This window comes from Umbelopsis ramanniana (genome assembly GCF_025399195.1).
Source record: "Umbelopsis ramanniana AG unplaced genomic scaffold K450scaffold_2, whole genome shotgun sequence".
NCBI lineage: Eukaryota > Fungi > Mucoromycota > Umbelopsidomycetes > Umbelopsidales > Umbelopsidaceae > Umbelopsis > Umbelopsis ramanniana.
Window position 1 is genome coordinate 430,213 of NW_026252088.1, and position 25,552 is coordinate 455,764.

The 25,552-nt window shown below is 42.8% G+C and overlaps 13 protein-coding genes across 13 annotated transcripts; 7 read left to right on the forward strand and 6 right to left on the reverse strand.

The window, feature by feature from the left end:
- Positions 1-3: 3 nt before the first annotated feature.
- On the forward strand, positions 4-986 carry K450DRAFT_219075 (uncharacterized protein). The gene is made up of 3 exons (XM_051585306.1): positions 4-73; positions 140-298; positions 383-986. The coding sequence occupies exons 1-3, from the start codon at positions 13-15 to the stop codon at positions 799-801; spliced, it is 639 nt and encodes a 212-aa protein (XP_051449284.1). The 5' UTR covers positions 4-12; the 3' UTR covers positions 802-986.
- Position 987: 1 nt separating this feature from the next.
- Positions 988-2,461, reverse strand: K450DRAFT_219080 (uncharacterized protein). Its single transcript, XM_051585307.1, has 4 exons — positions 2,324-2,461; positions 2,172-2,260; positions 1,686-2,104; positions 988-1,614 (listed from the first exon to the last, which is right to left on the reverse strand). Exons 1-4 carry the CDS (start codon positions 2,365-2,367, stop codon positions 1,093-1,095), a joined length of 1,074 nt encoding a protein of 357 aa, XP_051449285.1. The 5' UTR covers positions 2,368-2,461; the 3' UTR covers positions 988-1,092.
- Position 2,462: 1 nt separating this feature from the next.
- K450DRAFT_219091 (uncharacterized protein) lies at positions 2,463-4,454 on the reverse strand. Its single transcript, XM_051585308.1, has 9 exons — positions 4,358-4,454; positions 4,259-4,284; positions 3,930-4,134; positions 3,781-3,861; positions 3,562-3,717; positions 3,316-3,500; positions 3,000-3,252; positions 2,880-2,924; positions 2,463-2,812 (listed from the first exon to the last, which is right to left on the reverse strand). The coding sequence occupies exons 1-9, from the start codon at positions 4,420-4,422 to the stop codon at positions 2,539-2,541; spliced, it is 1,290 nt and encodes a 429-aa protein (XP_051449286.1). The 5' UTR covers positions 4,423-4,454; the 3' UTR covers positions 2,463-2,538.
- Positions 4,455-5,024: 570 nt separating this feature from the next.
- On the forward strand, positions 5,025-6,897 carry K450DRAFT_219097 (uncharacterized protein). The gene is made up of 3 exons (XM_051585309.1): positions 5,025-5,133; positions 5,210-6,205; positions 6,279-6,897. The coding sequence occupies exons 1-3, from the start codon at positions 5,055-5,057 to the stop codon at positions 6,773-6,775; spliced, it is 1,572 nt and encodes a 523-aa protein (XP_051449287.1). The 5' UTR covers positions 5,025-5,054; the 3' UTR covers positions 6,776-6,897.
- Positions 6,898-7,018: 121 nt separating this feature from the next.
- K450DRAFT_168598 (uncharacterized protein) lies at positions 7,019-9,310 on the reverse strand (the record flags this gene model as incomplete). Its single annotated transcript, XM_051584079.1, has 4 exons — positions 7,019-7,214; positions 7,282-8,190; positions 8,278-8,438; positions 8,531-9,310. 4 exons carry the CDS (start codon positions 9,308-9,310, stop codon positions 7,019-7,021), a joined length of 2,046 nt encoding a protein of 681 aa, XP_051449288.1.
- A 1,626-nt stretch (positions 9,311-10,936) lies between these two features.
- K450DRAFT_219107 (uncharacterized protein) lies at positions 10,937-12,452 on the forward strand. The gene is made up of 7 exons (XM_051585310.1): positions 10,937-11,012; positions 11,095-11,180; positions 11,257-11,497; positions 11,652-11,756; positions 11,819-11,853; positions 11,936-12,123; positions 12,205-12,452. Exons 3-7 carry the CDS (start codon positions 11,389-11,391, stop codon positions 12,326-12,328), a joined length of 561 nt encoding a protein of 186 aa, XP_051449289.1. The 5' UTR covers positions 10,937-11,012; positions 11,095-11,180; positions 11,257-11,388; the 3' UTR covers positions 12,329-12,452.
- On the forward strand, positions 12,128-14,759 carry K450DRAFT_219110 (uncharacterized protein). The gene is made up of 5 exons (XM_051585311.1): positions 12,128-12,293; positions 12,367-12,918; positions 12,974-13,168; positions 13,250-13,514; positions 13,575-14,759. The coding sequence occupies exons 2-5, from the start codon at positions 12,577-12,579 to the stop codon at positions 14,660-14,662; spliced, it is 1,890 nt and encodes a 629-aa protein (XP_051449290.1). The 5' UTR covers positions 12,128-12,293; positions 12,367-12,576; the 3' UTR covers positions 14,663-14,759.
- A 318-nt stretch (positions 14,760-15,077) lies between these two features.
- Positions 15,078-16,012, forward strand: K450DRAFT_219114 (uncharacterized protein). Its single transcript, XM_051585312.1, has 2 exons — positions 15,078-15,409; positions 15,637-16,012. The coding sequence occupies exons 1-2, from the start codon at positions 15,190-15,192 to the stop codon at positions 15,726-15,728; spliced, it is 312 nt and encodes a 103-aa protein (XP_051449291.1). The 5' UTR covers positions 15,078-15,189; the 3' UTR covers positions 15,729-16,012.
- Positions 15,721-17,665, forward strand: K450DRAFT_219116 (uncharacterized protein). Its single transcript, XM_051585313.1, has 4 exons — positions 15,721-16,021; positions 16,087-16,810; positions 16,880-16,919; positions 17,103-17,665. The coding sequence occupies exons 1-4, from the start codon at positions 15,961-15,963 to the stop codon at positions 17,433-17,435; spliced, it is 1,158 nt and encodes a 385-aa protein (XP_051449292.1). The 5' UTR covers positions 15,721-15,960; the 3' UTR covers positions 17,436-17,665.
- Positions 17,666-18,375: 710 nt separating this feature from the next.
- Positions 18,376-20,169, reverse strand: K450DRAFT_219125 (uncharacterized protein). The gene has a single exon (XM_051585314.1). The coding sequence runs from the start codon at positions 20,016-20,018 to the stop codon at positions 18,417-18,419; it is 1,602 nt and encodes a 533-aa protein (XP_051449293.1). The 5' UTR covers positions 20,019-20,169; the 3' UTR covers positions 18,376-18,416.
- A 19-nt stretch (positions 20,170-20,188) lies between these two features.
- Positions 20,189-21,234, reverse strand: K450DRAFT_219134 (uncharacterized protein). Its single transcript, XM_051585315.1, has 3 exons — positions 21,169-21,234; positions 20,802-20,940; positions 20,189-20,731 (listed from the first exon to the last, which is right to left on the reverse strand). The coding sequence occupies exons 1-3, from the start codon at positions 21,187-21,189 to the stop codon at positions 20,280-20,282; spliced, it is 612 nt and encodes a 203-aa protein (XP_051449294.1). The 5' UTR covers positions 21,190-21,234; the 3' UTR covers positions 20,189-20,279.
- Positions 21,235-21,959: 725 nt separating this feature from the next.
- K450DRAFT_219141 (uncharacterized protein) lies at positions 21,960-23,975 on the reverse strand. The gene is made up of 7 exons (XM_051585316.1): positions 23,783-23,975; positions 23,590-23,721; positions 23,478-23,524; positions 22,807-23,413; positions 22,410-22,747; positions 22,240-22,346; positions 21,960-22,173 (listed from the first exon to the last, which is right to left on the reverse strand). The coding sequence occupies exons 1-7, from the start codon at positions 23,963-23,965 to the stop codon at positions 22,133-22,135; spliced, it is 1,455 nt and encodes a 484-aa protein (XP_051449295.1). The 5' UTR covers positions 23,966-23,975; the 3' UTR covers positions 21,960-22,132.
- Positions 23,976-24,460: 485 nt separating this feature from the next.
- K450DRAFT_219150 (uncharacterized protein) lies at positions 24,461-25,207 on the forward strand. The gene is made up of 3 exons (XM_051585317.1): positions 24,461-24,736; positions 24,800-25,047; positions 25,119-25,207. Exons 1-3 carry the CDS (start codon positions 24,561-24,563, stop codon positions 25,133-25,135), a joined length of 441 nt encoding a protein of 146 aa, XP_051449296.1. The 5' UTR covers positions 24,461-24,560; the 3' UTR covers positions 25,136-25,207.
- The last annotated feature ends 345 nt before the right edge of the window (positions 25,208-25,552 follow it).

The following is a 25,552-nucleotide window of genomic DNA, read 5'->3' on the forward strand; positions in this document are numbered from 1 at the left end:
TTCGAGATCATAATGTTGGCTGAGGCTAATGTCTGGACTAACCTAACTCTTTACGAACTGGAAGCACCCAATGGTATGTTTTGTCGCTAATGAGTCTTTCTTGTTTGTACTTCTCGCAAGACTAATCCTGCAGGCGTAGTTTGTTCCCAGATGAATGACTGTTCCAGCTGCACCCAAAATGATCAGTGCGGCTACTGTGTTCTTTCGCAAACATGTGTACCAGGAAACTGGCTGGGACCATCTGATATTGAAGCCTGCAGTGGCGGTCGTCTGCAATACTATTACGGTCAATGCGCAGGTATTTGTCAAAGTCCTTTCCATGTACACCATTACACTAGCACAAGCTGACCTTCAAATCGGTCTAATTTCGCAAATCAAACAGTTTCACACAAGCCAATTTTGATCGCTGCCACCTCCCTAGCAAGTATCATCGTGTTCACACTGTTTATCATTTTCTTCCGGTGCTGCTTTCGATCACGGAACTCAGAATATAGACCACTGCTACCCTCCAGTGGATCAGGTTTAGTCCGTCGGTCATCGACTTTTTATCAGTTCAATCGAAATGTACCAGGCTCTCGGCGAAAGCCTTCTTTGACAGAACGGCCATGGCCAAATGCGAAAACACTCAGCAGTAATACGTCGCCATCCACTTCCTCCCAGTCGAGGCCGCAAAATGATGACGATGCTAATGTTAGTCAGGATGTGGATACTCCACCACCACCCAATGATTATAAAGCTATCAAGTGGGACGAGAGGAGGAAGGAATTACTCAAGAAGTATGGCAAAAGTCCTGATCGTTAGCTCGTCTCATATTAATCTACCGGCCCTCGTCGTTCAAGCTTGCTTTACGATATCGGACATCTCTTTACTACTGTAATGTGCCATACCTTTCAAGTCTTACGTTTACTATTACTTTTGCCATTTCCACTTCAGACATCTTCCCGAAATAACCACAAAATCGCCAATAAACACCAAGCCCAATTGCATTTAAAAATCGAACAGGCATAATCAGAACAAAGTTTCTTGAAAGAAAAATACAATATGCTACAAACTTATAGAGCACAGTACTGTAATATTTGATGATTCGCGCATTTAAAATTGTACAGCTGACTGCAGCAAACACAGCATGGCAATAGTTTCACCAAAATAAGTGTTCTCATCTTGTTCGTTCATGCACGACGTAATCCTATTGAGGTCATCCATACGTCCAAGAACCCAGAATAAGAAGCTGACAGGTGCAAGAAATGCCATATCCGTGTAGTCAACAAAGCTTTTACCATTCAGATGGTATCCAGCTCTAATTTCTCCGTGACGTCGAAGTTCTTGGGAAAAGAAATTGGCCTGAGCATTTAAAACAGGACCAAGTCGTTCATCTCGAGTTTGGAGATAGTAGTGGCCAAGACGCCATGGAACACGACAGGAGTTCCAGTTGTAGTCGGGATCGTGCTTGTCTTCGAGGACTTCGCCACGTGGAATCTCATACACGCCATGTCGGTTGAGCTGCAGGAAGTCAGCAAGGAGACCGGTATTTGGGTGAAGGGAGAATTGACGCTGAACTTCGCTGACAATGGCATTGCAAACACCGTGCCATTGTTGAGATCTTTGTGTATCCTCCTATGAACATGTTTCAATGATAATATGAATGAACGAATCAGCCGGCATTTTAGTGTATGGTTAAGGCTTACCCTTGCAAACAACAAATATCCGCTCAGAATGAAGTCACTTGGTCTCGTTAGTTTATACGCATCGTCGCCTTCATCGCACCAGTCTCCTACCAACGGCATGTGAGTTCTGTGATTGATGCATTTCTCCCAAATGGCACCACAAAGCTCGATAGCAATGGCACGATAGTCAATTTCCCTTTGCTGTCCACCACGGCCCCAAACCTTGGCAGCCAAAAACAGGGCAGTTGCAATATCGACATCACCATCCGTGGCACAGTTTTCACCTCCTTCACCGCCTGGGATAAATGGCCCTTGGAGATTTTTCTGCTGTTGTTGCCATTGCATCAATCCGTATCTATTGCGGAATCGAAGAAAGTACCGGCAGAGGCCATCAAAGTCCTGTTGGTTGCGCTTGAGTACTGAAATCAGCATACCATATCCTGCAAATGCCCAAGTATTCATTAGATACGCTATAAATCTTGTTAACTTTCATGCGACAGTGCCTACCATGAGCTTCACTGCAGGTCATTTCAGGGAGCTTTTCCTTAGGCTCCTTGTAATAAATGTAGTAGCCATCCGCATAGCTGCGCAGGTACCTGAAAAAGGCGGCATTAGAGAGTTGCCACTATGGTTGGAATTGCTCGGATGACTTTGCGTACCTGTTACGCCAGGCAATGTACTTCTCTTCAATGCTCCCTGACATTTCTATTGTGGCCAAACGAGTTCAAAAATAACGCTCAGGAAGACCGACAATGAAATGAGTGTCATGCAGCAGGCAAATATGGGAAACCCGGGCTTAGCTCCGACGCTTGGCAAAGCGCGGTGTTGTCATTTCTATATTTTTCTTTCTCCAAACATTCTTTTATTTCAAAAATTACGCTTTGCATTCTTCAGCCCAGTCCTTGGGGATTTGGTTGTCGACAGCTTCTCTAAACGCTGCGAGCGTACACAAACTCTTATCTCCATTGGGGTGATGCTTACCGGTGTCAGCACATCCAGGGAGTTTCATGATTTTATCTTGATATCGTACTCGAACATAGTAGTCTTCGTCGTCCGACTTCTTCCATAGAGAACCAAACCAGCTGGATGATTCAGGCTTCTTTTCTTTAAACAATTCGAACAAGATAGAGCTGGTGAATGGCGGCCATCTAGACGATAATATGTGAGCCTACCAGAAGGCATGTGGTGGTTGGCATGTTCGTGAGAGGACTTTACCTTTTATCAAAGACACCCAGGATGATCAATAATGGCGCAACCGTACTATCAATTGAAGAATTTGCATTAGCCCCTTCGTAATCGTTATAAATTGTAACCTGCTGCGCAAAAAGTCCTTACGTATCATGTCCAGAGTAGATGGCCATCTTAAGGTTCTCCTCCCCAACTTGCTTATCAGTTCCATTTACCTTTCTGACCATTCGATCACGAATGTCACCCATCAATCGTCCAAGACTGAGTCTGCTAATCTCTTTTGATTGCATGGCGCCAGCAAACCATTCATGGCTAACAACGTCAGCTAAATCCTCCAAAAGGTCATCATCAATATCGGGTGGAAGATGGAAACCATGTGCTTTAGCTGCAACCAGTGTATCTACGTTTCCATGGAGTTAGCGAATGAAGCTTCCATCCTAACTCAATGAACTCAAATACTTACCAAGAATTCCATTTGCAGAGGGGTGGCTATCAAGTGATACTTCAGGTACATAGGTGCGCATTTTCTCAGAGATCTTTTCCAACTTCGGTTTGCATTGTTCCGCAACGGTTTTGTTGAAATCTCTAGTCAACTGTCGTAGCCTCTTACACGAGGGATTGGGGAACATGTTGTCATCGCGAGGGTCTCTGCAAAGATTTGAAAAATAAGCGCACATTCATACATGTCACCCACCGATCTCTACTATACCTAGTTCTTATTTTCAAGGTGAAGGATTCATCTCGTGTTCCCGGTGGATATAAGCCTGCAGACACTAGCTGTTGAACAGACTCTTGTGTGCGATTGTAATCAGTACTTCTGATATAGAAGGCCTTTTCGTCCCATTCTTCTGGTAAAAACTTGAGCCTATACAGATCAAATTTAGCATTTACACCAGCTTTGTTTGAAAGTCACATTTAGGCAACTTACCGATTGACATAAATGTCACGCAAGCTTGCGCCTAATCTTGTAACAGAAGCTCTTCCAACGTTTGTAAGTTGGCCATAATAACTAGAAATAAACCCATAATCAGTACTCTTTTCTAAATTCCTGAGAGAACCTCGCACGGTTTTACGCACCAAGCGCCTGCTGGGCTTGTCACTTGCTTTCCATCACCAACTTCTGTTTCAACCAAACGACGCAATGGTACGCCTGTGAATGTTGGCTTAACTGTATTTCCAGTCACCGACGCAATGACGGCAAACATCTGGGCGTTTGCTTGACACATATCCCAAATACTTGGAACAATAGTTTCCAATCTCTTTCTCACAGGTGTTCTCTCGCCTATCCACAACGTTTAATAGAAAAAGAACCAAAATTAGTAACCCATAACCTCCTGGTTTGCTTCTAATGTTGTTGTAAGCAAAGTAGCCTGTGAAACGAAGTCGTCTCGGTATGTTCAACTTACCATGTCTGTGAACAAGTTGGAGGAATCTAAAAGAAACAAGTTCAGTTACTAAACTGCGAGAAAATGTAAAGCTGCAACGAAGCTTGATAAAAACTTTACTTTAACTCCAAGTTTTCAGGATAGTCCTCAGGATTTGCCTTTGGAAAAGCGGCTGTGATGGCCATTAGGATGCTAGACGGTAGAAAGCTAAGCTTATTCTTAGAACAGAGTGGGCCATTACTTGCATGTCACGTGTCGGACATCAAAAAACCTTACCGAAGGGAAAGACAATTGACCACTCCAATCAGCTCTCGTACGCACTGAAGCTGGCCAATTATTTTCTATGCCAACGTTGTGAGCCAATCATTATCTTCATATCCAGCAACATGGCCAAATATCCATTTGACAACCGTTCTGCTGTCGAGATAAATGAGCATAAGAACAACCATCAGTATATTTGACAAACAGGCCCTTGGGAAAAAAAGAACATGGACACCCTGGGATCCAAAAATGACAAGGTTCAAAACAAAAAACCAAATACTCGGCAGCAGTATTAGTTCGCACTCTCGAAAATTGCATTGCTCTTTTTTCATTTTAAAAAAGAACGATATGCCTGAACACCAATTATTGACATCAAAGAGCATATCATTTTTGCGCCTAGTTACAAGCTATCGGAGGAGAGGTGACGCGGTTTGGTTGGGCGGAGCTTGAAACGCGGTCCTTTGACGCGGTCGCGATACGGCAATGCTACGGTGGTTTAGAGAAAAAAAAAAATTCGCTCGTCCCCTTCTCTTTATACGTTTATACTTTACAGTTAATGGAGACAACTAGTGCACCAACAACACCACAGCGTGTTAAGACTCACCATAAATCCCAATACGATTCAGAAAACCTTTGTGAGTAACCTTTGCGATGGCTGCGAGAATCATTATACCATGTGCCTTCTAACGCGGTCCTATTATTCTTCATTAGCTTCTGCCAAAGGACTTCTCGACAGTAGTCCCATAACGTCGAAAGTGTATTATAGAAATGAAACACCATTGACGCCTATTCGGACACCACTCAAAGACAGCAACAATCTGTCATCTCCATCACAATTTGCAACATCACCACTTGTCAAGCAAGAGCCGTCCCCTGCTCAAAATACTCGCATCCAGAACACAGTCCAAAGCCCTACCACTATAACCGGCTCGTACATCGAAAAAGTTACTGTCGGCCGGTGCAGTGCTGCAACACATCAAGTTGGCCGGCGCAACCGATTACTTAGTCGCATTCATTTATCCATCAGCTGGAACGAAGCATCATCTCAGTTTGAACTCACTGTTCTTGGGCTGAACGGTCTGAAAGTGGACGAAAAACCCTGCACACAGAAAGAAACAGTTGTTCTTGAAGACGGATCTATCATCGATATTGTCGGTGAAGTAGTACAATTCAACTTCCCACCAAGCGAGCAAGATGAGCTTTCTCTAGCAGACGACTCCAGCGTCTTTGATATCAAGACTCCTCTATCTCCCGCAATATCAGTTGGTCAAGACTCACTTGAAGAGCAGCAACCTATTTCCAACAACCATAGCAGCAATGCGCTTTCTCAGAAATTAATGGCTGCTATGGCCGAGTCAAAAGAAGAAAAGCAATTAGCAACTATCCCAGAGGCTGTGGTAGAAAATACTAAGCCAGCTGAGGAACTTGTCGTGGAGGAAGTAAATCAAATAACTACTATCAAGGAATCACTTGATGACGAACAGAAAGAAGATCCAGTCGAACATGTGCACGGCGAAAGCGTGCCACTTGAAATTGCCCCGGTCCAGCACGACGTTAAAGAAGAACAGGTTAATCGCGAAGGCAGCCAGGATATCAATATAGAAGTTGCAGAATCATCTGATGCGGAACCTGCTGTTACCGAGTCAGAACAAACTGATCCAATGAACGCAGATGCCAACTATGCAGAAATGATCATAGAAGCACTTGGTGAGTAGGATATCAAATCGAAATAAGAACATATTGTTTCATGAACATCTTATTAACCTTTCTACCAAACCAGTATTCTCACGAAAGTCTTCAATGCCCATCAGCGACATCTACACTCGAATCATGACAACGAACCCAGCATACAAGATGCAATCAAGAAAGCTTTGGCTTGATACCATCACATCTGTTCTACATGAAAATGATTTCTTCGGACAGATTACTCGTAAGGGTAAGACAGCTGATGGAACTCCTAAAGAAAACTTATATTACTACCGGAGTGATAAAGACCCAGTCGAGTGGCGACAAGCGACCTATACACAAGTTGGCCGAAGTGCTCGTAAATGCACTTTGCAAGATAAACAATACTTCTGGAAGATTCCCCCAAAGCTTGGCCGTAACCGCTCTTCATACGTACCACCACCTGCCGGCAGCAGTGCTACGGAGGGCAAGCGAGGACGTAGTAACAAACAAGAAGACGATGAAGAAAACGGTAGTGCTAAGCGAATAAGGAAGAGAAAGGTCAGCGAAGAGGAGGATGTCGTCACGAAAGAAAACACCACTGAAAAATAAAATAGACTGGCGTAGGCTTTTCGTAGGGATATATCGTTTTATTTTAGTTTTTGCTCGCAACCAACGTTCAACAGTGGCTGCGTTTGCTTTTTGTATTTGTTTCCTCTCTGTCATTACAGCATTAATGAAATCAGAAAAAATTGGTTCACTTTAAAAACTGGGATCATAGTCAATTTGAATAAAAGAATAAATTTCAAAACACATGGTTTATATTATAGAAGTTTGTTCGCACGCACGCAGAACCTAAAGGCGGGGAGCAACGGCATCTGATTGGAGGATGGTATCGGCAATATAGAGAGCACAGGCTTCAGTAGTGACCATAGGGTTAACACCAGTGGCGGATGGGAAGACGGATGCGTCAGCAACATAGAGGTTCTTGACTTCCCATGTTTCACCGCCTGGCTTGACGACAGATACCTTTGGAGAAACTCCCATACGGCTAAGTGTGGAGTGATGATTAGTAAATGGGATCAAGTCGTAGTTAAAAGAAAATGTTTGTAACATACCAAGAGCCCATTTGATGGGCATTGTATTGACCACAGCCTGCATCTGGCAAGCCATAAGCCTTCACCTTCTCCTTCCAGGCGACGTACCGCTTGTTATTAATCTGACCATAGTCTTCTTCTCCCTTGATGAAGTGGAAGTTGTCAACTCCACTCTGGACAGTGAAAAGCTCTTCTGCACCAGCAGCTACAAGGACATCCAATGCCTTCTCCACACCAATAAGTATGGACTTCTTGTCACGTGCAGTAACGTTGTAATCAACAATAACGTTGTTGTTGTCATCGTAGGTGACAGTGCCTTCCGAATCCTTGTCACGGCTGAGAATGAGAACAGGACTGATGTTGCGATAACGAAGGACGTGACGCTTATAGTCAGCTGCACCTCTCCAGGGAACCACAGCACTGAAGCTGCCTGGATGCAAGACGGGGACTTCAAGTTTGGCACCGTAGTATGTACCATCGTGGTTTTCAGAAATATTACTGAGAGCAGTCATAATGGAACCTTGGAAGAGATTGATCTCTCTATCTGGGAACACACCGAAAGCAAGGTGGCAAGGGTGCATGTGCAAATGCTTTCCAATGTTCTTGTTCTTGAGTCCACTACGCATCAAAACACCAGGACTGTTGAGAGAGCCAGCAGAAACGACAACTTGCTTACTGTGAACGATCAACTTGCGGTTCTTGTTACCAGCAATGGTACATTCAACACCGACAGCCTTTCCTTTCTTAACCAAAACACGGTCAACGTAGCATTGATCAACGAACTCGGCACCAGCTTCACGAGCATCACGGAGCCATGTATTCATGGAACCATTCTTTTCGTTGTAGCGGCAACCTAAGAAACACCAACCGCACTCGTGGGGGTGCTCTCCGACGTTTTGGGGAATGTCTTCAATGGGGTATCCGAGGCGCCTGGAAAAAAATACCCAGCAGTTAATAAATCAGATGCTTAAAAACGGATAGACCAACAAGGTAAGAAACCCCGAAAGTAATACATACTTGCAGCCTTCAATCAAAATACTGTTAGGCTCATTGTGCTTAATGTGCTTGGTAGTGGCTCCAATTCTTTGGTAGACTTGGTCGAGTTGTTCAGTAAACTTGCTAGAAACAAAGTGGCTGAGACCCTCAGAAGCCCATTCATCGCGGACAAAATGCTGGGGCTGGGGGTGAAAAAAAAATGAACAACCGAACGTTACGTTAATTATGAAGTCCCCTTTTTGCCTAATGCGGATCAGTATGAAAATTCACAAACCTTGAGAGAAGCGCACCAGTTGATGGTAGTAGCGCCACCAAAAGCACTACCAGCATAAATGTTCATAGATCCACTCAAATTAGAGAAGATAGTACCTCTTTCGTAGAAATTGGTGAAGCCGTGAACTTCATTCAGTTCGAATTCCGATTCATGAACATATTTTGCCTTTTCCAGTACCAAGACTTTCTTTCCTGCTTTGGCGAGAGTCGCTGCTACTGGACCACCACCTGCTCCAGTTCCAACAACGACAACATCATAGTTTAGTTCGGTAACACCTTCTGGGATGTTAAGGAATTCATAGCGCTCTTTCAATTTGCTGGTGTGCTTTTCTCCGTGCATATGAGGATCAGGTCCAGGGTAGCCCATGACTTTATGCAGTGGGCAGTCCATTTGCTTGAAGATGTTGCTAACAGTAAGTTGGTAAAAAAGTTTATGGAGACCTCGAAGCATTTCCAATGATGAGGTTGACCACTTCTTCATGACTTCCTCACGCTCTTTTCTTGTAAGGTCTTTGTATGCTTTGAAGTGACCAGTAAGGGCAAGCGAACCAGCGCGGGTACCTAGCAAATTCAGAGCAAAAGTGACATCGCCCAACTTTTGTTGTGCCGCAGCTCGAGTAAGAGAATCAATAAAGCCATCTGTTACATTGAAATCAGAAGCTTTGGCTTTAGCAAAGCTCAGGAGCTCTTCTCGAGACAATGAATGCCCTTTGTTGTTCTTTGCGGTCTCCAACAATGTCTCGACTTCTGAGTCGTCCACAGACGAAAAGATGGTGTCCATGAGAGCCACAAGGGTTTCATGTTGATCTTTGGTAAGCTTGAGCTCGGGAAACTTGGCGGCCATAGGGAAGGAAGGTGAACGGAAAGAGAGGTAAAGACCGATTGGGAAGCTGAGAAAAACCAACCTTTAAGTTTCGCGTTCCCCACAGATCTAACATGTGCTCTGAGCTCGAAATTCTCGTCAGCGGAAAACCTCCAATTTTGGGTATCTTAAAGTTCTTTTCACAGGTTTATGATTCGTCTACCTCCAAACAGTTTAAAGCGAGACGAATTTCGGTAGCTAACCATGATACATGTCTACTGAAAAAGGAATGTTACAGATGTGAAAACATAGTGAGGGGGAATCTAGTACTTTATCGCGTAGTGATTAATGTAGGCACAATTGATGTTGCAAAAACGAGAATTGCCTGGCACTGAAATCCGTGGGCATTTCTCTTCCTTAAAGTCTTGATAAAAAACTACTCTGAACTATTTGATCTAAAGCTATAGTACTCAAGATTTGATTTTTCCATTTCATGGTCAAACTAGGCAGGCTCACATGCTTCGGTGTTTGAACGATTTATTTGCTACAAAGGCTGTGCAGTGTTTCCTCCAATATGTAAAACGTAAAGGCATACAAACGTTAAAAATAGAGAAAGTGGGGCAAGCTGGTGTTGGAGTATTATCCAACAATTCTCAGATGAAACAAAAAAAATCCCAAATAGTTCAATGACATGAATATAAGCTCCTGTATTGCCGGTAGATATGACAATGCAAAATAATATACTTATACTAACGTTTAATTCGACATGCTCATGACCAATGGCAGCGCCATTTAACTCTTACGTGAAATGTACAACAGTGGGATGTGGAGTAATTTTTCAGTTTGCGGAGAAACACCGGAAGTCTGTCACCGCACCAGTCAGACAATGAATTTTCCATGAACTTTTCTCATCGCGGCTGCCTTGCTAGCCACCAAATCTACCTTTTACATATCGAAGCTTGTCTGGAGGCTACAACATTCATTCGACAACGTCTCACTGACGCCGGAATTCATCACAGCTATTGTGATCTCTATTTTCTTTAAGTATTGACATTACACTTTGTCAAAAGGGGTACCTTTGCCACTGATTGCTATTTTATCTGTTGAATAGCTTGATATAATGTGAAAGATGACGCGCACATAGACATTTCCGCGATTCGATATTGTTTGCTACTGTAGTAGTAAACGTATTGTCAATATATTGGCTTGGCTAACCGACTCCAAAAATACAAAAATGTGTATTAAAGCTTTTCGTATTTACAAGACTTCATGGCCGGATGCTCCATGTAGGAGGTGCAAACCACATGTTGAAAAGGTTAGACAACAGCATCAAAGAACTGCCTTGTTTGGTCCGAGAAAATGACCACTATGATCATGTAATATATATTTGCCTCATTCTGTAACTTGTTTTGCTATAGGGAAGTATCGTCTACGGTTATGTGACATTGACTGTAATACAAGATTGGTAATACCATTTATGACCATATTAAACTTTTGGCAGCATTTCATCGTTACCTCGAACGCATGGGTTGTAGCCGCACCTTGCTTCTTCCAGACGCAAGCTATAAAAGCATCACGTTCATTTTTCACTAAATTCAAACAAAGCTGTTAATAGGAACTCCAAATTGGCTATGTTCTAGTATGCGGATTGCCGGCTGGCTCTCCTAAAGAATGCCATATTGTAAGCGTCTACAAAAATACGAAATGCACATTTTACTTTGGTGAAGCAAGGGATGGAATTCTGATTGGGCAGAGATTTACAGATTGGCCACCAACCACCAATTGGCATTGAGAAACATCCGTGACTTAAATTTCATTGGTGGTAGTAGTTAAACCGGGAATTCTACTGGTAGGATCCATGCTTATACTGAGATTACTTGCGATATCCAAAGCTAGTTGAAATAACTGAAATCTGCATTGATGAGAACTTTGTCGAATTTCATTCCACATACTTGTGCGTTGTTGACTCCGGTATAGTCATTAAGTGTCTGTGTACTAAAGGTTGTATAATGGCCAACATCGATACCGCCGATCATATCACGTGTATGTAACATTGGATGCAAGCGAGTGCCAAAAAACTCCACAGATCTCAAACGTCTCTTCACACGCAAATGGCAAATCAACAGAAAGCAAGACGCATTGCAGTTCTTGGCTCAAGGGCAGTCGGTAAGTTCCTGTTCTATTGCATAATAGGCGTATACACCGTTATTAGGACCAGCCTTTGTATTCGACCGTGCTATCAAGTCCCAACTTTCGTGTTCTATGAATAGATCAAGCTGATTTACCACCGCTTCTACTCAACATTAACACGATCTTGTAGGAAAATCATCTTTGGTTATTCAATTTTGTGAGAACCATTTTGTCGAGAGCTACTATCCCACCATAGAGAATACCTTTACGAAAACTATAAAATACCGAGGACATGGTAACAAACTATTTTCTATGTAGAAGGCTAGATCGTTTATTGACACACCTTTTCCTCGTTAGAATTTTCTGTTGAGATCATGGATACTGCTGGACAGGTTGGTGACATTGTATAAATTACGTGGCCATTGTTAGATACAGGAGGTACTTATTGTACTTTTCTTTGTCTCCGCCACCCAGGATGAATTTTCAATCCTCAGCTCGCATCAGGCAACGAATATACATGGCTATGTGCTTGCGTATTCCATTACCTCCAAGTCAAGCTTTGATATGATTAAGATCATTCGAGACAAAATCCTTAATTATACTGGTATGGACAATGTACCCTGTATCATTGCTGGCAACAAATCCGATCTGAACATACAACGGTAAGCCAATTGGGGAATGCCTCTGTATGACATACAACGTGATCCTAATGCGAATTCATTTTGTGATATTTGCTATGTTAGGCAAGTGTCTGAGCAAGAAAGCAAAGAGTTGGCTGCTCAGTGGCATTGCCCTAGTATTGAAGTTTCAGCAAAGCATAATGAAAACATCAGTAAGTACTTTGCTTGCAGAGGGCTCTCGCTTTAAATAGTCATTTGAACCTAACTGATATTTCTCGTCTTTAGGTAAGGTCTTCGATCTTCTTATTGCTGAAATTGAGAAAGTTAACAATCCTCCGCCTGAAGATAAGAGCAACTGTATTATTTCGTAGATTCTTACCTATAAAGTGCCACATTTTTTATTGCGATATCTGTGTTCTCGTGCCTACCCAAATAATCTGCTTTCATTGATCGGCCGTTTTTTCTCACAAGAGATAAAAGAGTTTTAATTTGAGTATGGGTGAATATCGCCAATACTTACAGAAGCTTTCAACCCATTCGCCCACTACTGCATTCTTATGCAAGGCATTTCTTGGTCTTAAACTCCTTGATGAATTTTTCCTTGGTCTACATTTAAGCAAAGATGCTCTGACATGTACCATCATTAACGATCACTATACCCCGGTGTACCGAAGGGTCATTGATTTCAAAAAGGATCTTCCGGCTGACTATACAAAGAACTATGACTCCAACCCAGCAGCAACGTGGGTCGCATCATTGGACAAATTGTTTACTGATATTGCTGAGTCGCTCGAATTTGATCTGGGTCGCGTGAGCGCCATTGGAGGCAGTACGGAAGTATGTCCCTACTTTAATTCCTGTATATAAATCACGAATACTCACAATCAAGTAGCCTGGTCTAGCGATTTGGAAGGAAGGAACGGAGGTGGTGCTTAGAAATTTAGACCTTACTTCATCGCTATCTCAGCAATTGGAAGGCATGCTATTGCCGCTAGACATGGATTCGAAAAGCTTAAATTCGGATAGGACATCTCTCGACGACAATAGCGAACCTACCACAAAAAATTTGATTAACCAGCTGTTACAGGTAAATATGCACATCCCAACCGGTAAATATATGAATACATTGCACAGCATTTATTTTATTAACTATCTACACCATTGAAAGCTTACAGACGATATCGTTAGACAGTCAGAGCGAATATCTCTTCCAGGATCGTTACTGGCAAGCTTACTGATTGGGAAGTACGCCGAAACGGATATTTCGGATGCTTCGATGGCAGGGATATGGAATATACATGAGCATGCACTGGACAATCGCTTGATAGACCGTAGCAAGGACATGAAGGAAAAACTCGGTTCCTTCACCAGCAAATCTGATAGCCTAGGTCATCTTACCTCATATTGTGCTAAAAGATGGCGCATGTCAACAAGTACGTATGTATATCGAGTGCAAATTCAGGTACCATTGACTCACCGAATACCTTCTTAAGAGTGCGTTGTGCTACCTTTCGTGAACTGCGAATCTGTCGATCTCATCAACTTAAATCTCATCAATGGCGATTGTCTTTTCAACATGGATAAACGAGATTCTCTATCTTGGTATGTTCCTGCCATCACAACACAAAAACAATGTCTGAATTTCATCATGGAACCAAGACACCCAGATCTTAAATTTTATCGCACATCTTTATTGACTGGAACCAAGATAAGGAGCAGGACTTACGGTGAGGAGTGGGTCCAATTTGGAAACAGTCTTCGCAATTTGGATCCTGGCTGTCATGCCAAAGACAACGATATACCAAAAGTTACCCGTTTTAGCTTTGTGCAACGGGAACAGCAGCAGCAAGATCCACCAAAACCACTGGAACAAGGAGATAATAGCGAAACACTCACTATACGTCGGTATGAGGACGGCGAAATGGTAGATGCGTTTCAACCGAGACAGAAGGAAATGCCTGAAGAGACCAAGTTAGAATGGGAGACAAGTCACCTGTCACTGGACCAGCTAATTCACTTCAAGATTGCGCAATATGACGCACGGTCCTTAATTGATACCATGCTCCTGTCAATTCGATTTCAACTGGACGGCATCTCTCAGGGACGGTCAGGTGTCATACAAAGAATCATGGTTCTCGGCCATGACCCACTGAGTACAAGCGGAAGTCTTCTTCAACTTGTTAGCAATGCACTCAATTTGCGTGTTTTCAAATTAAGAAAAACGATTGAAACAGGTACGAGTAGCGCGGATACCAGATGCATTTTAGTTGGTCTTCTTTCTCGATTTTATCTTCTTCGTACCGATGCATTGAAAGAACTCGAGCAACCGGGTCCAATTGAAGCATCGCTGGTCGATGATCCCAAGCTACAAAACGCTACGTGGGAGGACGCCGTTCAGAAAGAACGTTCATCCAAGGAGGAAAAGGCTATTACAACGTTCTCCAAAATGATTGATAATGATGCAATAATTCGACATGATCATTTACTAATTGCTGAACCCCAGCCTTCAGAGGTAGAAAAATATGATGCATTGTATAGAGAATTTTGTCATTGTCGAAGGACGATGTTCAAAAATGAATAAACCTTGCGCCAGAATAGAACATCAAGCATATTCTTATTCTATAGCTTCAATTGCTTAGCGAAATGAAAGTATTTCAAATAATGCACTTGAAAAGATATTGCTGTCGTGCCTATCTTATTTAATTGGACTTTTTATTATTTCCAAAATATTAAATGAGTGAGACTAATTTAGTGCTACTGGGCTATGTATTAGAATACAAAAATTGGTTATTATTTTTTAAGCTTCTCTTTGATGAATTTGTTTCGCAACTCGCAAAGTACCCACAGGCTTCCAACTTGCAATTATAATTTGTGTTAGATCGTTAATGCAAGGCGAAAAGATGGGACGCGCTTTAACCCAATAAAATTTTTGGCCGTGACTGTTGAAGGTTGAGTATACGGGCCAAAAAATTTTTTTTATCACTTTTATAATGCTGTCATGAGCCACTACCTTAATTTTTTCATTCTTTCCTTTCACTTTTTTCTTTCTCGTAAGTAAACCAAGAATATTATTGAAACAGATAATGCAGAAAGAACCACAGTTGCGTGATGATAAAAATGACCACAATAATACTGAATTACCATTGTGTTGTATCACTTCATTCAAATAGTTATCAGCCTTGTCTGACAACTGTGATTCTACCTGCATTATTTTCTGTTTACCATGATTATATCCTTAGTACCATTATACTGACCATATATCTAGCATACTTTTTCAGATGTGATCCCACTTTTTTTTACAAGATAATAAAAGCAACGTTTTTTGATGGTAGGTTGTCACGTCATCTCATGTTGTTTACTTTCCTCTGTGTTTTGCACACCAAAAAAAATTTAATGTGATGAAAAATATACGACGGGCGGACGGAATGGTGTCCTGCACTTGTGTAGGGCGCGATGTCGAAAGTCGTTATTTTATTCTGATTTTATTTATTTAAATTTTACTTAAAATTACTCTTGTTATCATCTGAACGTGACTGACCCATAACTTCCCAACAGATCACAGCATCTTATTTGGAGTAAACTCAGGTAAAGTAACACATACGAGTAGTTTAGGCCAACGTGTACATTGTCAAAAAGCAATGGGGTGAAGTAGTGCACCATGTGAAGTAAAACGAGTGAATTTGATTGGTCAAGATAATTGCACCATTTCCACAGGCAGTGGTGGTTATTTCTTCCTTAACAATCTCCGCTTGGAATAATTCGCTGGGGGGCTTTTTTCTGAGCTGTATATAAAAAAAAAAAAAAAATAAGAATAAAATTTTTTCTTCACCTGAACAATCAAGTACTTCCTTCTTCTCTTTCTTTCTAACAAAATCAACCATGTCCAACCACGGCGAAACCTTCTTGTTCACCTCTGAGTCTGTCGGTGAAGGTCACCCTGGTATGTAGTTGTTGTTATTTGACGTGTACGTGAGTTTACGTGCTGAACCATTGTAATTTTATCAGACAAGATTTGCGATCAGGTCTCTGATGCTATCCTCGATGCCTGCTTGGCCCAGGATCCCCTTTCCAAGGTTGCCTGTGAAACTGCTTCCAAGACTGGTATGATCATGGTCTTCGGTGAAATCACCACCAAGGCTCAACTTGACTACCAAAAGATCATCCGTAACACCATCAAGCAGATTGGTTATGATGACTCCTCCAAGGGTTTCGATTACAAGACCTGTAACGTTCTTGTCGCCATTGAGCAACAGTCCCCTGATATCGCTCAAGGTCTTGTCCAAAAGTCCTTCAACGTTGAGGATATTGGTGCTGGTGACCAGGGTATCATGTTTGGTTATGCCACTGATGAGACTCCTGAGTTCATGCCCCTCACTGTCATGTTTGCCCACAAGTTGAACAGAAAGATGGCTGATCTCCGTCGTGACGGTACCCTCGGTTGGTTGCGCCCTGACTCCAAGACTCAAGTCACCATTGAGTACAAGAACGAGAACGGTGCTTTCATCCCTCTCCGTGTTGACACCGTTGTCGTCTCTGTCCAACACTCTGATGATATCTCCACTGAGGACCTTCGCAAGGCCATCAAGGATCACGTTATTGACTCTGTCATCCCCGCTGATCTCCTCAAGAACACCACCTACCACATCCAACCCTCTGGCCGTTTCATCATCGGTGGACCCCAGGGTGATGCTGGTTTGACTGGTCGTAAGATCATTGTTGACACCTATGGGTAAGTACAAGTGAAGGAGACATAGTAAGTCAATAGACGCGTCTAATCGTTTCCCTTCTCTCCGTGCAGTGGTCACTCCTCCCACGGTGGTGGTGCCTTCTCTGGCAAGGTATGTTGTCGGTTTATTTGAATTTTTTTGAATGGGGTTCGGGGCCATTTCTTACGGGGTAGTACAAGCTGTTACAAGTCTTGCGGACTTTGAAACGCGGTGACACCGAGAAAGAAAAGTGGCATCCTTCCCCCTTCAAACCCAACCAACCTTCCATTCTAATGCATTTGTTCGTCTTTCTAGGATTTCTCCAAGGTCGATCGTTCCGGTGCTTACATTGCCAGACACATCGCTGTCTCTCTCGTCGCCGCCAAGGTTGCCCGTAGATGCACTGTCCAATTGTCCTACGCTATTGGTGTTGCCTCCCCATTGTCCATCTTCGTTGAGACCTACGGTACCTCTGACAAGTCTCAAGCCGAGCTCGTTGAGATCGTCAGAAACAACTGGGACTTGCGTCCTGGTGTCGTTGTCAAGGAACTTGACTTGTTCAGACCCATCTACCAAAAGACCGCTGCTTACGGTCACTTCGGTCGCCCCGAGTTCACCTGGGAGCAACCTAAGAACCTCAAGCTTTAAACGACCTAAAAGCGCATGGTGTTTTCAACAAACCAGCCTAGAGGTTTACCTGTGTATATCCTTATTTTCCCAAATTTCTTCTTTTTTTTTCTTCTTATACAATCATGCACACATCATAGTAGATAATTTCTTTGTTTGCAAACTCATTCGTCATTCAACATGACGACCCGACAGTACACCCGGGTGGAGGTGTCGTAATACAAAATAAAAGTGTTTTTGACGCAAAATCATGACTACAGCGTTTGGGAATGTTGCGAAAGCCAACAAAAGTACTTCAGGTAGCGTACATGCTCCCGCTGCGTTTCAGTTTAACGCGATAGCAACGGTGTCATATGAGTGCATGCGGAATAAGAAACCTCCTGCCGTAATGATCGAGATGCTGTCTACGCTACCGGCACGTTTAGTACGGTAGCCATTATGAGCGCACTTGCGACGCTGCAGTTACAACGCAATTAGTGTCAGGTGTCGGCTGAACCCTGCAAATGTACACAGCCGGTTGAAATGATGCTTTCTTTAAGGCAACTGCAGCCTAGTGCCTACAACCCAGATACATTTATCTTTGCGTACCTATCGGTTGCATTCACAGTTGGGACAAAGCAATGCAAAAAGGGGTATCCACGCTCTCTTTGTTTCGCTTAATGACCAGTCACTGAGCGGCAAAGCTGACATATGACAGCTTACTTGACTGCAATGTATATTGCTGACGACCAGTTCATTTGCTATATCGCCGCATTCAATGTGCACACGAGAACGTATCGTATCATAGGCTCATATAAACATATCTCTCATCCTGCTACTCATTTTTAATTCTGGCAGTTCAATGTATCAAAATCGATACACCTGATGACTCTCATTCAGGTACAAAAGACATCACAAAAGGAATGAAAAGTATGGTATTATTGCTTGCCAAGATAGCTGATATGAACCATCAGTCAAAAATGTGCAGTTGTAATATGTACAGTTTATTATTAAAAAAAGATTTCATTGGCAATATACATGCGTTTGCTCACAGTCTACAGCAGTGTCGCCAGATGGCTCGAAATCTTCGTATCGACTATCCCACTCTTGGAGCGGCTGTTCTTGATCTAGGGACTGCTCTTGCTCCGAGAGAAGTAAATGAAGGCGCTCAACCAATTGTGTTTCTGGAACAATGGATACCGTGGGCTTTTTGGAAATTTTGAGTTGCGTTAACTGCTTAACAGGAAGGCTTAGGTCGAACGGCACATCTGGTTGATTTCCCTGTTGACTAAGTTCAACAAATATGTTCAGAGCTTTATCGGTTGCTCCATTGTCAAGTAAAGCAGTGATCAGTCCCTGCATGGTTCTCGAGTTGGGCTGAACTTGGTATTTTTTCATACTGTCGTAGAGATCGACCAAGATTTGTGCAGTCTTTTCAGCTGAGGTTGCGTGGTCTTCCTTGATGACTCGGGCTTTTCCTTTTCGTGTCAGTGATAAGAAAAAGGCATTATAGATAGCAGCAATGGGTTTGATGCCGTGTGAGTCCATGGACCGCAAGCAACCTAAGGCCTCAGCAAGACGGTGAGAATAGAGTAAGGATTCAATGTAGACACGAAAGGTTTCAGCATCTGGTGTGGGTGCCTCTTCTACTCGATCAACCATTTGTCGAAACATATCGTGAACATTATCCGCCATACCATTAATGGCGTACCCTGCCATAAGAGCGTTCCATGTCACTGTATTGTCAATATTTGGAATACCCTTTTTCCTTATCTGTTCGACCATGGTCTCCATGGCGCTGACATCGTGGACTCGTGCTAAAGCAGACAGCAGGGATGTGTAGGTGCGAATGTTAGGCTGCAAGTTTTTGGCCTTCATCTCGTGGTATAACTTTTGTGCTGTCCTCAGGTCCGAGACACTACATGCTATGCTGATCAAGGTGTTGTAGGTAACCACATCGGGCTGGATACCAGAAGGTAGAATCATCGTAGAGCTCGTGGTTGTTGAACCCTGTTGCTGCAACTCATCTAAAAGCGCCAGCGCTTCTGATAAATGTTGTTCCCTTGGTCGTGGAACAGTTTTGCCACCCGTCCATCGTATGAGCGCATTGTACTCTGTTAATCGAAGTTTCATTCCGTGTGCTTTCATGTCCCCAATAATGTACAAGAGTCGTTGAAGGTTTTGGTTGGTTGCCTTTGCATGAATGGTATACAGGAATATATTGCGATAAACCCTCCTTGACAAGTGGTGGGCAAGATTGTTACGATGCATGGCACGATACACTGGCCATATTGTATCGATATCTTGGGTACCTAGCGATTTGTGAAATGAGGACAATAGAAGTGCCTTGCTTCGAGTTGCATTCATAGGTCGTGAAGTAGAGCCGTTATCTTGAAGAAGCTCTGTGGTTTCTTGGTTAGAATTGTGTAGGGATCGGGTATGAACTAAGTGTGATGGATGGCCACAAGATGTAATTCGTCGTACTGCTTGACATGATAATGAACTCGGTGTCGTTCGTGAGGGTATTGGTAATGAAGTCATATTGCAGCGTAGCCCGGCATCCAAGAAGATATTCCGTTCGTGCCAGGCTATTGGCGAGGTGGCTATACGCAAAGCTCGCCGCATGTGCTTGGCTACGACTAAGGGTTTTAGAGTGGGGGGATATGAGAAGAGTGAAAAAGCAGATGGGCGACAGTCACGCAAATTTTTGGCAGCAGTGTTGTGCTGAGGCAAGAAAGTTACAGGTCAAATCAGCTAAGCCACCGTCCTCTCCACGGTCATTTCACGACGTCCAATCTTTTTTTTTTTCTAATGAACATAGTATGATAGATAATAAGTGTCAATCATGGATTTTTATTTTATTTTGTAACAATCAAGTTGAGAAATTTAGTAGCCATAAGCAGCAATAGACTCGTTGACAGACTTGATGGAGTCAGCCTTGGAGGCAGCAGCCTTGGCCTTGAGGGCGGTGACAGCCTTCTTGCGCTGATAGAAAGCAGCAGACTTGGCCTTGCGCTTCTCCTCGAGCTTGGCAACAACATCCTGGTATTTCCAGCCAACTTCGTGGGAGATACGGCCAACGGTGGTGTACTTGCGGCCGGGCTTAAGCTTCAAGACGCGGAGAGCAGTGGGGACAACCATGCGCTTCATCTTGTCGTATGGGGGAGGAACACCCTCGAAAAGCTTGATGCGGTCAAGGGCAGCAGCACCGCGAGCGGTCTTGTGAGCAACCATACCACGGAGAGCCTTGTAGAAGATGCGGGAAGGAGCGCGGAAATGGAAAGGACCACGGTTGGGGTTAACGATGCAACGCTTGTTGAGGTAAGCATGGTACTTCACTGTAACAAGTTAAAACAATTAGTCTAAAACGTACACGTTGAAAACTGCCAACCATTGATGACTACATACACTTGTTACGGAAGAAGCTGCCAGAGACGTTGAGTTCCTCGCAACGGACAATGACGATCTTTTGACCGTTCAAAGCCTGCTTGGCAACGATGGAAGCGAGACGACCAAGAAGATGGCCCTTGCCGTCAATGACGATCACCTATTGCAGAAAACGTTAATAAGGATGCTCCTAAAATCATAATTGTCCTTGAGATACTGTTACAGGTCCCAAAAGACCTTGCCGATGAGACTCTTCCCTAACAAGTGTGAACCTCACAAATGCTGATGGACAGTAGATCAATGAGCCGAAATGTCGTCTCAATGTCGAGCATGTCGTAATGTTCTCAAGTATGGGACAGGACATAAGAGTGTAAATAGGAAAGCGCACCTTTTCAAATGTGTTGGACATGGCAAATTCGTCAACCTGAAAAAAAAGAGGAAGATTCACTGTTGTGAAGACTGGGAAGTAAATACATGAAAAAAATTTCATTGGCTCAATTCTGATTGGCTCAGCTGCGACAGCTCGCTGGTGAGCCAAAAAAAAAAATTTGCGGATCAGGCCCACTACGCCAGAAGCACTGAATATGCTTCCACCAAAATTATAGCCCTACAGTACCCACCTTGTGCTCAAAAGAAATCTCCAACAAGATAATCAATGAAACATCTCAAAAGTTAATTTTAAAGAGTATTTCATTGCTCCTCTAAGTGTATAGTATCATGCTCTAATCGCCTTCAACAATTGAAGCTTTTAACGTATAAAGGGGTTAGCCATAGAACTTTTCACGATTTCCTGTCATCCAGCGAATTCAAACGTAGCAGTGTGGTATATGTTCATACTGTATTTTATTATAATTTTTGCTCGATATCTAGATATTTCCAACGGATTCTCAGTCAACATATAAGCCTTTCAAAAGCCATACATTCAAATATCTAGTGCATTACATAACGACTATTGAATTAATTACTCTTGTCACGTCCAATTTACGAAAAACCAATCAGAAAAATGTTTTTAAAAAAAAGCCACAAAGAAAGAAGGAAATGCAGAATAGCTTAGATACGTACTGTAAAGAATAGCCGTTTCCCAGCTAAGCGTAATGGCCACTACTTGCTATAAAAATTCCCTTCAATGAATTCTCGAATATTTTTGCATGTCCTTTGTCACTTGCGCCTGTGAAAAGTGTCATAGTATAAAACATTAATTATTTCTTCATATTTTTAAACAACATTTTCAAGTCCTAGGATAATTCTAGTCAGAGTAAAGAGTTGACTCTATAGGTTTATCTAATTCAATAAAACCACCTCGTGCTGCTAGTACAATCGTCATGCTATATTATTACTAACACTATCATAAATTACACATCGACACCTTGATCATAAAGGCGGCGCTTTTTGGCTATAGAGTGGAACGTTAATAGATGTTTCCTTCGTTACAAGCTATCGTACGCAAAATATCACTTACGGTCACGGAGCACATGGTATGCCTGAGATATTTCTTGAAACTTTTTCTTTGCAGCTTCTTTGTCTTTGGGATCAGTTGCACGGTCTGGATGATATTTCAAGGCAAGACTATTTGTAACTCTGATTAGCTATGCACTGATCGAATACTCATTTTGTCCATTGTTCACTTACCCTCGGAAAGCACCTTGGATATCTGCCTTATTGGCATCTTCACCAACACCCAGCGTTCTATAATAACCCTTTGGATCTCGTATATTCTGCTTGATTCTTTCAGATTCTTGTTCTCCGAATGTGGATCGTCGATATGACCGTTCCTCCTTCCATTGTCTATATCGTTCAAAATCTTCAAAAGCATCAAATGCGGATACCCAATCTGTGTCCCAAGACTTCTCGTCATTCGCTTGGCTTTGAATTTCACGTTTTCGCATTTCATCACGCAATCTCAGAGATAGAATAGGGTAATACATTGTTAAGAGCGAGGTTGCTACGGTTGGAAAGACAATTCCAAGCTGCAAATGACCGAGTGAGAGTTTGTAAGAGAACAAGGTATCAATATATACACGCTTACCCATATTGTACCAATTGGACCTCCCCAACCAACACCTCCAGAGAACAGCATCAGAGATCCCATGGCTGCTGCTGAAGTCAAAGCTACTCGTTCCCAGTTGTAAAGTCTTTGACCGCCAACCGACAAGTCGTCACCATTAATGAAAGTTCGAAAGTGACGACTAAGATATCTTATAGAGTAGATATATGCCGGAAAGTACACCGGTGATAGTTTTATGTGGTTTACTTGTACCTCTACACTGACTAGTCTGGTTCGGTCGGCACGGTATGTGCTCAGAAGAAACTCATCAGCAAGAGCTTCTTCTGAATCTTGAATGTATTTTTTCGCAAGCTTCACGGCTGATGCTGGGAACACGGTAAAAGGATCGACCTTCCTGGTCACCGATCGATATTCCGTATCCAAGTCGCTATAGGTGGCTCGGTCCAACATATCAGGTGTAAATGGCTTGGCATCCACAACGCTTTCACCTCGAATGCCGTTCACATACCCTCGCCTATACTTGTGCGAAGCGTACACTTGTAGTCCCACATGCTGAGCGGGAACATATTCTCGCTCAAAGGAATGGGAGGTTTGCACCCAATACCATTCCGTATCCCAATAAGTTTCCCTACATGGCTCATCAGCCTCTATTGTACAATCGAACTTAAAAACGCCTTTCGATTCCAACTTACATTCGATTTGTTTGCGGGTTATGGCGCGTTCTGGACACATCTCTTCCCTATTGCGCATTGGCCTTAATATACATTCAAACGCCGGTCATAGTTGCTGTGAGTGATTACTTACAACTTGCGCCTGCACAATGCGAGATCGTATGCTGGCTGTTGCTACCCAAAACGGTACAAAAACTTCGTCAGGAGCTCCCGCTTTGGAAGCCTTCAAGGAGAAGAAACTATGACCATGATAGGAATCAAACGTCTGTGTATTATGGTTATTTAATGCTCAACTAGTCGAGAACGGCAAGTCCACGAAACGCTACCTGTTCTGCTGCTTTGACATGCTGGCTGAAAGGAATGGCGCGGACTTTTTCCTTGAGAGGGCCGTCACTTCGCGCCGATGTATGTGAAAATGTCCTTGACAACACAGTAAATCTTCCTTTTCTATATACGCATAGTCTCTCTAGTCGACACGACCGTGCAATTGGGAGATAGAGGGTAATCATGCGGTTACTCTGCACAGGTCACAGAAAGCACATACTCTCTTTTTTAACAATTATCAGTGTCGGAGCAGGAAATTATAAAAGACCATCATCTTTGATCGTTGTTCACAATAACGTCATTGATCGCAATATACGTGCCTACATGGAAAGTATATCCAAAGAGAATGATTATGAGGTGTCATTTATACTAAAATATTGCTCTGGTGTTCCAATATACAAATGGTATATCGTTTGTGAATCTTCGAAAAGTTGACCTAGGAAACAATCTTTGGATAACATTGACTCGGTACAAATTGAATAAGAAAGTGGATTAAATGTCAATAATACTATGAATACGGTACAGATCGAATGGAGATACCTACGTGAATGCTTGCGCAGAGTAATAAAGTTGAATAGCGGCATTGCCGACAGTCAGACGCAAGTCTTGAAATTCTAAACTCAGCAACGTATAAATTCGCAAGCTTCAGCCATTTCGTTGCTTCTTTCACACACCATAGGTATATATCCAAACCATCCATCCATCCATCTGCATCGAAATTGCATGGATAAGCTTGCTGACGATGTATCATCTCATATAGGTTGATTCAGCTAAACAAAAATGTCTACTGCTGAGGACGAAACCGTCGTTATTGAGAATCAAGAAGTCGAAGTCGCTGCTGATGCTTCCGCTCAGGGAATGTCCGTGGAGGAGGCTCTCCAAGAAGTCCTCCGCCGCGCTCTCGTCCACGATGGTCTTGCCCGTGGTTTGAGAGAGGCTGCTAAGGCTTTGGACAGGTACGATTCAACATTCACAAATAGACGAAAACGGTAATATTTGCTAATCCTCAACATTTTCAGACGTCAAGCTCACTTGGCTGTTCTTGTCGAGACTTGTACCGAGAAGGAGTACATCAAGCTTGTCGAGGCTCTTTGCGCCGAGCACAACATCAACTTGATCAAGGTCTCCGATGCTAAGAAGCTCGGTGAATGGGCCGGTCTCTGCAAGATTGACCGTGAAGGTAACGCTCGCAAGGTCGTTGCTTGCTCCTGTGTCGTTGTCAAGGACTTTGGTGAAGAGTCTGAGGCCATGAACGTCCTTTTGGATTGTAAGTTATATCTATTGGTTTATTAATGAAATAATATGAATATTTATTAATTATCGCGTCTCTCTCCACAGACTTCAAGAGCCGTTAAGAATCGGATCCTTCAATTTCAAGCAAACTTTTGCAATAAATTGACTTGATTCTCATCAAAATTATATGTCTATTTTTCAATTGTGTAATGAGTTGAGTTTTGGAGCAGACATTGCCGTGATTGCTCTGCCCCAATATTGCCACCGAATTAGGAGTGCGTCTATGGTTTAGGCACTTGCAACGCGAGGTCATAGCACTCGCTTTTAGCGAAATATTCCTTCAATTATTAGAGGCGTAACCACAATTTGCCGTACGTTGAACCATTTACTTTGTGCAGCGGGATCTCGTCAGAGGATGTGCAATGTCCTGTTATCAAGTAATTATCGATAACATGAATGTTTGTCTTTTTAAAGTAAAAAAACGAGTTTTGCTAAAAGCAGTTGAAAGTTGGTATGGACAGTCTTATCTCATGTATCTC

Bases quoted from the DNA above. Each gene is read 5' to 3' on its own strand.
- K450DRAFT_219075 (XM_051585306.1), top strand. From the start codon at position 13: ATGTTGGCTGAGGCTAATGTCTGGACTAACCTAACTCTTTACGAACTG. The intron at 74-139 runs GTATGTTTTGTC...CTGCAGGCGTAG, and splicing joins CGAACTGGAAGCACCCAATG to TTTGTTCCCAGATGAATGAC. The intron at 299-382 runs GTATTTGTCAAA...CAAATCAAACAG, and splicing joins CTATTACGGTCAATGCGCAG to TTTCACACAAGCCAATTTTG.
- K450DRAFT_219080 (XM_051585307.1), bottom strand. From the start codon at position 2,367: ATGTCAGGGAGCATTGAAGAGAAGTACATTGCCTGGCGTAACAG. The intron at 2,261-2,323 runs GTACGCAAAGTC...CGCCTTTTTCAG, and splicing joins TACATTGCCTGGCGTAACAG to GTACCTGCGCAGCTATGCGG. The intron at 1,615-1,685 runs GTAAGCCTTAAC...ACATGTTCATAG, and splicing joins GATATTTGTTGTTTGCAAGG to GAGGATACACAAAGATCTCA.
- K450DRAFT_219091 (XM_051585308.1), bottom strand. From the start codon at position 4,422: ATGGCCATCACAGCCGCTTTTCCAAAGGCAAATCCTGAGGACTATCCT. The intron at 4,135-4,258 runs GTAAGTTGAACA...CGTTGTGGATAG, and splicing joins CCAACTTGTTCACAGACATG to GCGAGAGAACACCTGTGAGA. The intron at 3,253-3,315 runs GTAAGTATTTGA...ATGGAAACGTAG, and splicing joins CTCTGCAAATGGAATTCTTG to ATACACTGGTTGCAGCTAAA.
- K450DRAFT_219097 (XM_051585309.1), top strand. From the start codon at position 5,055: ATGGAGACAACTAGTGCACCAACAACACCACAGCGTGTTAAGACTCAC. The intron at 5,134-5,209 runs GTGAGTAACCTT...ATTCTTCATTAG, and splicing joins ATACGATTCAGAAAACCTTT to CTTCTGCCAAAGGACTTCTC. The intron at 6,206-6,278 runs GTGAGTAGGATA...CTACCAAACCAG, and splicing joins AATGATCATAGAAGCACTTG to TATTCTCACGAAAGTCTTCA.
- K450DRAFT_219107 (XM_051585310.1), top strand. From the start codon at position 11,389: ATGCAAGCGAGTGCCAAAAAACTCCACAGATCTCAAACGTCTCTTCAC. The intron at 11,757-11,818 runs GTAACAAACTAT...TTTCCTCGTTAG, and splicing joins TATAAAATACCGAGGACATG to AATTTTCTGTTGAGATCATG. The intron at 11,854-11,935 runs GTTGGTGACATT...TCCGCCACCCAG, and splicing joins TCATGGATACTGCTGGACAG to GATGAATTTTCAATCCTCAG.
- K450DRAFT_219110 (XM_051585311.1), top strand. From the start codon at position 12,577: ATGGGTGAATATCGCCAATACTTACAGAAGCTTTCAACCCATTCGCCC. The intron at 12,919-12,973 runs GTATGTCCCTAC...ACAATCAAGTAG, and splicing joins CCATTGGAGGCAGTACGGAA to CCTGGTCTAGCGATTTGGAA. The intron at 13,515-13,574 runs GTACGTATGTAT...TACCTTCTTAAG, and splicing joins AAGATGGCGCATGTCAACAA to AGTGCGTTGTGCTACCTTTC.
- K450DRAFT_219114 (XM_051585312.1), top strand. From the start codon at position 15,190: ATGATAAAAATGACCACAATAATACTGAATTACCATTGTGTTGTATCA. The intron at 15,410-15,636 runs GTAGGTTGTCAC...ACTTCCCAACAG, and splicing joins AAAAGCAACGTTTTTTGATG to ATCACAGCATCTTATTTGGA.
- K450DRAFT_219116 (XM_051585313.1), top strand. From the start codon at position 15,961: ATGTCCAACCACGGCGAAACCTTCTTGTTCACCTCTGAGTCTGTCGGT. The intron at 16,022-16,086 runs GTATGTAGTTGT...TAATTTTATCAG, and splicing joins TGTCGGTGAAGGTCACCCTG to ACAAGATTTGCGATCAGGTC. The intron at 16,920-17,102 runs GTATGTTGTCGG...TCGTCTTTCTAG, and splicing joins GTGGTGCCTTCTCTGGCAAG to GATTTCTCCAAGGTCGATCG.
- K450DRAFT_219125 (XM_051585314.1), bottom strand. From the start codon at position 20,018: ATGCGGCGAGCTTTGCGTATAGCCACCTCGCCAATAGCCTGGCACGAA.
- K450DRAFT_219134 (XM_051585315.1), bottom strand. From the start codon at position 21,189: ATGTCCAACACATTTGAAAAG. The intron at 20,941-21,168 runs GTGCGCTTTCCT...TTTCTGCAATAG, and splicing joins TGTCCAACACATTTGAAAAG to GTGATCGTCATTGACGGCAA. The intron at 20,732-20,801 runs GTATGTAGTCAT...AACTTGTTACAG, and splicing joins CAGCTTCTTCCGTAACAAGT to TGAAGTACCATGCTTACCTC.
- K450DRAFT_219141 (XM_051585316.1), bottom strand. From the start codon at position 23,965: ATGATTACCCTCTATCTCCCAATTGCACGGTCGTGTCGACTAGAGAGA. The intron at 23,722-23,782 runs GTAGCGTTTCGT...CATAATACACAG, and splicing joins ATGTCAAAGCAGCAGAACAG to ACGTTTGATTCCTATCATGG. The intron at 22,748-22,806 runs GTAAGCGTGTAT...GGTCATTTGCAG, and splicing joins GTCCAATTGGTACAATATGG to CTTGGAATTGTCTTTCCAAC.
- K450DRAFT_219150 (XM_051585317.1), top strand. From the start codon at position 24,561: ATGTCTACTGCTGAGGACGAAACCGTCGTTATTGAGAATCAAGAAGTC. The intron at 24,737-24,799 runs GTACGATTCAAC...CAACATTTTCAG, and splicing joins GCTGCTAAGGCTTTGGACAG to ACGTCAAGCTCACTTGGCTG.